Source organism: Dreissena polymorpha, chromosome 2 (genome assembly GCF_020536995.1).
Source record: "Dreissena polymorpha isolate Duluth1 chromosome 2, UMN_Dpol_1.0, whole genome shotgun sequence".
NCBI classification, from domain to species: domain Eukaryota; kingdom Metazoa; phylum Mollusca; class Bivalvia; order Myida; family Dreissenidae; genus Dreissena; species Dreissena polymorpha.
In genome coordinates, this window is record NC_068356.1 from 135649836 (window position 1) to 135660706 (window position 10871).

At 36.8% G+C, this 10871-nt stretch overlaps 1 protein-coding gene across 1 annotated transcript; it reads left to right on the top strand.

Moving 5' to 3' along the window:
- The first annotated feature begins 95 nt into the window (after positions 1 to 95).
- Positions 96 to 9961, top strand: LOC127870100 (sodium/glucose cotransporter 4-like). Its single transcript, XM_052412759.1, has 8 exons — positions 96 to 153; positions 447 to 536; positions 2054 to 2204; positions 2802 to 2967; positions 3392 to 3607; positions 4370 to 4456; positions 5597 to 5679; positions 6589 to 9961. Exons 1-6 carry the CDS (start codon positions 96 to 98, stop codon positions 4421 to 4423), a joined length of 735 nt encoding a protein of 244 aa, XP_052268719.1. The 3' UTR covers positions 4424 to 4456; positions 5597 to 5679; positions 6589 to 9961.
- Positions 9962 to 10871: the final 910 nt, after the last annotated feature.

The following is a 10871-nucleotide window of genomic DNA, read 5'->3' on the forward strand; positions in this document are numbered from 1 at the left end:
AAGGGCAGGTCAGCATTAGTCAGTTGTAACACTTAAGACTTAACATGCTAAATATACGTGAGAATGTTCTTTAAAGTAAATTTGTACTTTACTGGATGTTGACCCACTCTCATAACCGCATTCGTGTATCTTTCGAGTTGAAAAAGTCGAAAAGTACGAAAATTACATAAATAGAAAATGTTTGTTAAATTCGTTGTTAACGATTATTATTTATATACAAAAGATTGTTAATTTAAATGGTTAACTACCATGTGTAACGTTTCCTTCAATGCCATAAAAATCGACCAAAAAATGTCAAAATCATTTCCCGATGAAGATACGCCATTTAAAAAATCACATCAGTTTCACCAGACAACTCGCTTAAAATTGAATTATGGGTGTGTTTGGTTGGTTGACATGCTATGTTTAGTTGGTCTTTGATATTTCAGAGACCGTATGATGTACAGACACGGACATATGTAAAGAAGTGTGCGGCAGTCCAGAGGGCTGTTCAAACGTTGCATACCCCACCATCGTAGTTAACCTACTTGCTCCAGGTAGGCTGTTTCATGGTGAACTAACCCTCCCAATCTCTTGCACGACGGTTACATTACATTCACCTCTGTGTTGGGCTCAGAACGGACTATTGTTATGAAAGCGTCTCATTTATGTCATGATCATTCCAAGCGTTCATCATTGAGGTTACAGAATACTAAACAATCTCTTGCACGACGGTTACATTGCATTCACTGCATTAAAGAAAACCATCTCATACCATGATATCTTATATCAGTCTTAATTCATTATTATAAAATTGATATGTTTTTTTATGTTAAGAAACCAACATACATACACACGTCGAAGCAATTCCTTACGTCACTCAAAAAAAATATGTTCAATTGTTTACATGTGTGAAGTGCGTGGAATGATTCCATCTGCGTAAATGGGCAATAAATTAGTTCCAAAGAGTTGCATTAAAACTCGCACGTTTTTGCACGATTTATCGTACATTTAAAAGTCATATTTCTTAATTTAATGCATGCGATCTTAAATATCCAATCAAATAAAGGATGAAAGCGTTTGTTCGGTTTTATCTATTTTATAGACAAAATGGAGGGCTGAGCCTTTCGCAGAGTTGTATGTGAGAGCAAGGAACGACAACTCTGCGTGGAGATTGTAACCCTCCTTGTAATAAACACCCTTCGTCAAAAAGCGATTATAACGTAACGCATTCCACCCTCGATATAAAAGTTTTGCGCCTAATAAGCTGTTCTATCGTGACGTTCTCCACCCTCGATATACATACTGTAATGGAATGCAGTTCTAGTGTGACGTATCCCATCCGAAATATAAAGTTCTTTGTACATGACAGTCAGTTCAACTGTGGCATATCAAACACTAGTTATTATTCTTTTGACTTCAGTATCGTTTTCTAAAGTGACACATCACTCCATCGATATACACGACAAATCAATTTTATTAAGGTGAGATTAAAACGTAATCATTGTACAACCGTCTTAAAACGACAGTTTGAATAAAGGAATATCTCAGTATTTCATAAATTGGATTGACATGTTTTACATGTGAACATGTTAATTGCTAGATTTGTTGTGAACATACATGTATACGTTGTGTAAATTACCAAAGTGTTCAATATCTGAATTTTGGGAGTGTCAGTGCCTAGTGTATAACACTATATCAGGAGGCTGTATGCCAAATTCCTGCTCTCTTTCACACCACTCTTGGAAATCTATTACATAATAAAAAGAGCATTGTTCTTGGAAAACAATGCTTAATGCTTATGCTTAAAGCGTCGTACCATATTAGCCTGTGGGGTCCACACACGTTAATCAGGGACAATACTTTCCGCTGGTATATTATTTTTCGTTCCAAGAAAGTCTCTTTTTTGGAGAGAATTCCTGTAAGGCAGAGGGTGTCGTACTAGAGTAGCCTGTGTGGACTGCAAAGGCTAATCTGGAACGACACTTAACGCAAAGTCATCAAGCCCAGTTTTCCCAGTACGAGGCTCAATATAGTGTGTACATATCAAAACAAACGTTTGTGATATATGCAGGTGCGCGCGGTATGATGCTTGCGGTTATGATGTCAGCGCTGATGTCATCGTTGACGTCCATATTCAACAGCAGCAGCACCATATTTGCCATGGACATCTGGACCCATATCCGGAAGAAGGTGTCCGAACTGGAGCTGATGATTGTGGGAAGGTATGATTATAAGAAAACGACGTATGCAATCTTACCAGTATGACGTTTCCTCCGAACACTCCAAATAAAATAGTCCCTTGCTTCAGACTTACATTATTTATTTGTGTGCAGAATTAGACGTATTCGTGTATTAAATCCACAGGAACCGTTTATGGAACATACAATTCCATTTGCTTATTATATACCACATACATATGAATATGCAATGCATATGAAAGGCACAAACTTGCTTAACCAAATCTTAGGGCAACAAACGTAGTGTCCATCTGTCAAACAGTCACATACATTACTTAAATATTATCGCTCTTATTTGTTTGTTTGAGTCTCGATCTAGGAAAATATTGCTTAATGCATGCGCTTAAAATGTCGTCCAAGATTAGCCTGTGCTAATGCACAGGATTATCTGGGATGACACTTGACGCACATGCATAAAATCATGTTTTTCCATTGCGATGCTTATTTGTTATTTATTGTATTTTTTGCGTGTGTTCTATGGTGTTCTTGATAGACCTCGTCGTGATAAGTAACATCTAGATCCCGGTCTTGAGCCTGACTGGTACCGAGCTCTATGCGTATACCCATATAAAACTGTTCTAGGGTGTTCGTGATTGTCCTCGTCGATATAAGTATCATCTGGATCCCGGTTCTGCGGTTGACTGGTACCGAGCTCTATGTGTATATCCAGGAGGTTTCCAGTTTCCTACAGCCACCTATATGCTGTATGTTCCTCCTGGCCATATTTTGGCCTCGCCTCAACGAGCAGGTTTGTTTAGCCATAGCTGACTCACGATCAACCTATTGCAAGCAATCAATCCCGGTCAAAATTATTATACGAGTCAACGCGATCTAAGTCGAAACTAAAAAACAAATGCAGTTCACATTCGTCAAATTAAGGCTTTCCGCACATCCATCATAAACGCACACGTCTCGATGGAAACTGCTTCATATTAATTCTGTTTCTGCATTACCGACTTATTATACTTATTATTCGAAATCGTACAATGGTAATGAGTTTTAATTTGTTCTATTATATCATTAATGTACGCAAGGCTGTATCCGTCACCTTCAAAAGAATCCAAGACTGGTTCTTCCAGAAAACGGACTCGAAAGCGGTTAAAATAAGCCGTATGCATTATATTCAATCGAGCTTAAATAAATTAAATAAACTAACCCTGCCCCTTTTCCAGGGCGCGTTCTGGGGCTTAGTGTTCGGTATGTTGGTCGGCCTGGCACGCTTCGTGGGCGAGTACTCATTCAAGGCGCCCGTGTGTGGGGAAGAGGACACCCGCCCCGGTATCATCAAGAACTTCCATTATCTATACTTCTCAATATGTGTGTTCGTTGTTACCGGGATGGTCGGCACTATCGTTACTATGGCCACCAAACCCATCGATCGCCGCTGTGTAAGTATTGGCAATCTGCGTACAGTTGTTGGATCCGATATATTCGTATTTATTTTACAAAATTAAGAATTTTTATCTGAGTCATCTACGTTCAGTTGTCGGCTTTGATCTTTTCGTATTTATTTTACAAATGTAAGAATTGTTGTCCGGAACATCTACCGTACAGTAAATACGATATATTCGTATTTATCTTACAGGTTTTGGACATCTTTTTACAGTTGTTGGGTTCGACATATTCGTATTTATTTTATAAATGCATATATAACAAGAATTATTTGATGAAGTGCCACGCGCAAGAGGTCAAAGGTCAAATACATTAATTAAACACTTTGACCAATCTTTTCACTGTTGGTGTCATTTAACAACAGAAATTGTTTGTTGTCATCACATTCACAATTTTGTAATTTAATTCAGCTAGTTAATTTCATACATCATCGTAAAATTTCCATTCCGGTAAATATGATTTTCTAATAGATCATGTGAAATCTGTCAACACTTCCTGTCGAGATTATTTGATCATTCTTAAAAGAGTGTTACGATTTATTTGCACAATTCTTTAGCACGGTGGGCAAAGCATAAGTTGAATAAACTTCGCCTGATACAGTTGTTTTCTCGCCACTGCGCATTTTTTTTATATAATTGAACAAGCCCTTTAACATTTTGGATTTATATATTTGTGTGTCATTTAATCTAGTGGTAAATAATTTCATATCTTGCATAAATAAATATATAAAGTTTGAACGACAAAGCATGTTGTTTCAGATGAGAATGGGGATGTGCCAGAAAATCCAGACGGTAACGAGGGGGTTGACGTGATAGTGGAAGACTGGGATCATAGCACAAAACACGGTGAGAGTGATAGTACTGGATAATGAACATAAGCACCAATGCAACTGTAAGAAAGATAGGAACCCGTACAACGTTGAGTAAGATAATAAAAACTCAGATTACAACCCGTAACACGGGGACTGTGATAGTGGAGGACCCCATTCCTCGATGTTCACTGACCATTATTGTTAACTGACCGTGGTTGTTAACTGACTATGATTGTTAAACGACCATGCTTCTTCAATGACCAATATTGTTAACTGACCATGTTTGTTAACTGACTATGATTGTTAAACGACCATGCTTGTTCACTGACCTAAATTGTTAACTGACAATGGTTGTTAAACGACCATGCTTGTTTACTGACCATTATTGTTACTGAACCTGGTTGTTAACTGACTATAATTGTTAAACGACCATGCTTGTTCACTGACTATTATTGTTAACTGACCATGGTTGTTAACTGATTGTTCAACGACCATGTTTGTTCACTGCCCATTATTGTTAACTGAGCATGATTGTTTACTGACCATGATTGTTAAACGACCATGCTTGTTCACTGACCATTCTTGTTAACTGACCATATTTGTTAACTGACTAAAATTGTAAAACGACCATGCTTGTTCACTGACCATTATTGTTAACGGACCATGTTTTTTTCACTGACCATGATTGTTACACGACCATGCTTATTCACTGACCATTATTGTTAACTTATCATGCTTGTTCACTGACAATGACTGTAAAAAGTCCAAGCTAGTTCACTGACCATTATTGTTAACTGATCATAATTGTCAACAAAGAGTGTTCATATTTCATGGGGTAGTTCATGTTGTCGCCGGATGTTAAATTTGATATGTTTGCTTACAGCGATGTAAGTTTACCATCTTTACAATGGCTGTTCATCTGTTATGGGTTTTAAGTGACAGCAAGTGTTACCTGACCATTATCACTCAAAGATGACCATGAATGATCACTGACCAAGGTCGTCCTGGTGAAGTGGATATGGTGACAGCCTAGAGGCACGGTGGTCACGGACTCGATACCCACTGTGGGAGCGTTCGTTAGATATCCCCAAAAGACAACGAGTACGCGCTATACCAAGTAATTGAGCTAAAATAAATAGGTTTAAACTTTAACTTAACAGTGTTGTCATTGCAGGGATTACTTCCTGTTGTCGTCGGATGTTCAACTGGACCTGTGGGCTGGAGAATATCGACAAGACCCATATAAACAAACGAAAGGTACAGTATACTCCTCGTGGGAAATGTTTTTCACAAAAAGTATTCCATTGTGAAACGTCGAGCAAGAATGATGGGATGCTTTAGATGCTAATTCAATGATTTGTAATGTGAACTTACTTTTAAGATAAAATACACTTTATTGCATGCTTAATAGTGAATATTGAAAATGGTAAGTTAGACCAAACTTCAATCCATACACTGTAGTGGAATACCTTTATTTGTAAAACAAACCCCAAACCATCAAATGAAAGGATCCTTGTTCGGAGTTCTGGAGCTGACATGACTGCGGTCAATCAGACGAATTTATTTATATATAAAGCGCTCATAAAAATGATGTCTTCCACTAAATATTATGTCAGTATAACTTCATAAAAAATCAGGTGACAGCATTTTTTTCTTATTCGTTTGGTTCATCATCACACGTTCCGTATCCGTCACAGGAGATGGTTTTACATGGCATTTTATGTTACTTTAGCAGATTAATAGTTTATCTTTTGTGCAAAACGTGCTGCTTTTTACATCTTTTTTGTTTAAGCAAATCAGTTACTTGAACGTCGTGTTAACATGTGTCTGTGTGAATATTGGTTCAGATCCACGGATAACGATGGAATGTTAACACTCAATATATTTTGTAAGCCGCGTTCTGGGAAATGTTGACTTAATCCCTGTGCGTATAGTGTCGTTTCAGATTAACCTGTGCAGTCCACAGAGGCTTATCAGGGATTTCTTCCCCACTTTTATGGTATTTTCACTTAAACTAAGTCTCTTCTTAGCGAAAATCCAGTTAAGGCGGAAAATGTCGTCCATGATTGTGGGTTGCACTTGCTAATCTGGGAAAGCACTTTACGCACATTATTTAAGTCCATGTCTCCCATAACGGGGCTCATTGTTTTCGCTCTTCGTCAACAGGTTTAGAGGGTGGATATGGTAGATATCGCTGAGAAGCCTCGATGGAAACTGGTCTCCAACGTAGCAGCAGTCGTCTGTATGATCTGCATGATCACCGTCGCCATCGTGTTTGCATAAACACCGTCGCCATCGTGTGTGCATAAACACCGTCGCCATCGTGTTCACCTTAATACCGAACTACGTGGAAATTGGTTACTATATATTGTCGACAACCTACTATGCGGCATTAATCGGGTAATAGTAAATGCAAGTGCATGGATATTGATGACTAGATACTAAAGACACCGTATTGCATGGATATTTATGACTACATGTAGATTGTATTAAAATCGTAAAACGTCGACATGGATGACTATATTGTATACACATCGTACTGCATGGATATTAATGGCTAGATTGTATAAACAACGCACTGCATGAATATTGATGACTAGATTGTATAAACATCCTGCAACGTGAACACACGTAGGTTATTTCTGTTATTATGCTTAGTTAACGTCAATGAGCCTTTGTTTTACACTGTATGCAAACGACTGGGTGGGGTAACGACGTAGCAATACTACCAACTGACAAACCATCTTAAAATTGTGATCCGAATTCAACGGTCACTTGTGGACAACGGTCACTTTGGTCATTTCCCTTGACTGACCGCTGTTCTCAGGTGTGTCTGTAGATTGTATTAAAATCGTAAAACGTCGGAATGGATGACTATATTGTATACACATCGTACTGCATGGATATTAATGGCTAGATTGTATAAACAACGCACTGCATGAATATTGATGACTAGATTGTATAAACATCCTGCAACGTGGACATTTATGAATAGATTGTATAAACACCGATCTGCGTGGACACTGGTAACCTCATTGTATAAACACCTTACTGCGTTGACATGGATGACGTGTTTGTAACAACACGATACAACGTGAACATGGCTTACTAGATTGTATCAAAATTGTGCGACATGGACATGGTTGACTTGATTGTATCAACACCGTACGATGTTTATTAAATCCGTATAACGTGGATATTGACGATTAGATTATATATTCATCTTGCTGCATGGATATTGATGACTATATTGTATAAACATCGTGCTATGTGGAAATTGATGACTAGATTGTATAAACACCGTACTGCATTGATATTGATGACTAGATTGTATAAACATCGTGATACGTGGACATTGATGACTAGATTGTATAAACACCGTACTGCGTGGATATTGACATTTAGGTTGTTTAAACAACGTACTGCTTGTATTTTGATTACTAGATTATACACAAACCGTACTGCGTGGACATGGATGACAAGATTGTATAAACACCGTACTGCATGGATATTGATAACTAGATTTTTTAAACAATTTTATAAACATCGTTAGGGTGGAAATCTGACTAGATTGTATAACCATCGTACAGCGTAGACTACCTGGTCTTGTACTGACTAGAATGAGCTAACACCGTAATACGAGGACATCGCTTGTTCATAAACCATTTCGGATTCAAAACTAACTATAGCACTGTGGATGCTATTTTTCTACTGAAGGCGTTTATAGATAAACAACTTAGTACTAATCAATGTACGGACAGTACTGGTGTGACGATGCTTTTGAAGAGGATTGATATAAAAGCATCTATTTAAGTTTATCTACATCACCACAATTGTGTATGTGGGTACGCAAATTTTGGGTAGGAAAAAAAATGGGTACAACAATTTTGGGTACAAAAATTATGCCGAAAAATGGGTAAGAAAAAAGATTTGTTAACGAAAAAAATTTGGGTAGGAAAAAACCAATTGGGAACGAAAAAAAATGTGGGTATGAGCAAAAATTTGGGTACGAAAAATAATTGGGTACGAAAAATGTAGGGTACGAAAAAAACGGGGGTACGGGGAAGTAGTACCCGTGGGGAACTTGATCCATTCCGCGAAACTGGGAGCCGGGTTACATTCTCGATCAAATATAACAAGAAATATCTTTAAAAAGATATTCGACGTGTATTTTCTGTACCACTTATCTTAAAAATACGTTCTGTTACAGTAAAGCGTGTGTGGGTTATAAAATTACGTTTCAGCATATAAATTCAAAACTTGACATGCTCTTTAATTACACCATGCTGTTTAATTTCACATGTATATCATACCAAACTTTATATTTCGTTGTTTCCTTTCCTAAGTTAATGATGCTATGTGTACGGACGTGATTTCACATGCCTATGTGCATGAACATATAATCTTTCTCTTTGGATTATTGTTTTCTTTAATTCAATAAGCTAAGGCATGATTGTTCGTTAAGTACGGCAATAATTTAATAATGATTCCCGAAAGTAGGTATGAGCACATAGTCGTAAGAGCACTTGAATACGTGAGTTCGCCCATGAACACATGGTAAGTTTAACTAAATCTCCGCGATATCCTAATATGTGTTTAAAACAGCAAACAATATTCAACAAACGAATGAATTATCAAACATAGTATGTGCACTGATGTGGCTCTGTAATTTATGTTTGAAAAGTTTATTAACTATGCAAAATGAGAAAGCAAGCATAAAAGCGTGTTTCACAAATATCTAATGGTTATTATGCTGTTTATATACCATAGTCGCTACAACGTTTACAACTCGCATGACCCAGTTGACAATGATCATGCAGTCTTTATGAATGAAATCTCCAGTTGTAAAGACACATCTCCGCATTGGACCAATGAAATCACTCGTGTCTTTAAAATGTCAGTTAGTTGAAATGTATGTAAACAAAGGTTTCAAACGGCGCTGGACAGTTAGTCTTGATGCATTATGTAACGAAAAGAACGGTAATAATGTTTTTTCATACGTTTTATTGAATTATGGTATCGAGGTACATGACCTTTGTAGGGAAGATGCCCTTTACTCCGTGAAGATTTCAGTCTTAAAGACTGCATGATCATTGTCAACTGGGTAATGCGAGTTGTGTATCGTGTTATTTCTTAAAAGTTGACCCAGCATTTGTACAAATATTGCAAGACATATACATTTACAGAAAGAAAATTCATTTCTGCGTTGAATAAGACCGAAATCGTGAAAATCGCTGCACAATTGATGAAGATATGGCTGTTCAAAGCGATGCACCCGTTTTGGGGTGATTTTGAGTTGCATACCTTGTTATATATATATATTCGATAGTGATTTTTTTTCATAAAATTTAATTTTCCGTTATAATATGATTATTTATCATTCAAATGATGTTTTTACTAATTAATATCACAGCCACACGCTAACCACCTGTGCCCAAAGCGAGGCTCAAAGGTATTTTTGCAGTTTACTTCTGCCAGTACTTCTATGCTTGCATGCATTGAAAAGAATAGTTAAAACTATAATTATAATGGTACGCACTGAAACTGATAAAAACAATAATTTTGTTGAAACAAGTATTTACTTACTGTTATTATCCCTCAGAAAGTTGTCATGACGTTGTTTTTGTATTATTTATAAATTAAGTTGTTTGATTTCATTTTAATATGAAGTTTCCCTCTCTTTAAATGTATTTTATTAAATTATTAATCTATTAAATAAAATGTTATTGACACGTGTATACTTCTGATTTCTGATTAATTCCTGACTATTTGTGAGGTACGATGAGCTTGCCAACCTGTTCTAATCCCAAATGTGTTCTGACCTGAGACTATCAATTGCGGTTACCGCAGAGAGTGTGTTGTGTGTGTTTTGTCATTGCTGTGTTTTCTATTGTTTACCTTACCTCTAAAGTGATAATTACTGTGCTAAGTGGAAGGGGTAATCACGTGCCAAACAAGATGGCAACGTCCATGCCGAGACGGGTATTTTTCGCCGTTTAATATAAATTTTTCAAAATTATTTACCACGATTTGAAAAAAACGCATTGAAACATTTTGCAAGGCAAACACTATTATTTCGGATGCGCAGGTTAGATTGAGGCAAGGTTATCCATCTGTTGATGCTATTTTGATATTGATGTCAATTGTTCAAAATTATTAGTTTGTATGTTATATATGTCGATATGTAAAAATATTTTGATAGTGTTTACCGCCATGCATTATGGTTGAAAATGTTTAAGTCTGGTATACACGGCGAATTGCTTAGAATAGTGAATGATATGTATGCAAAATGTTAAGTCATGTTTTAAATCATGTTCCTCTTACTAAGATTATTTAAGTTATGCTGTTGGACTGAGGCAAGGGGATGCAATGTCGCTGATTTTGTTTTCTTTATCTGTTGAAGACCATGAACTTCACCTGCAATATAGCATTACATCTTGTTTGAATAT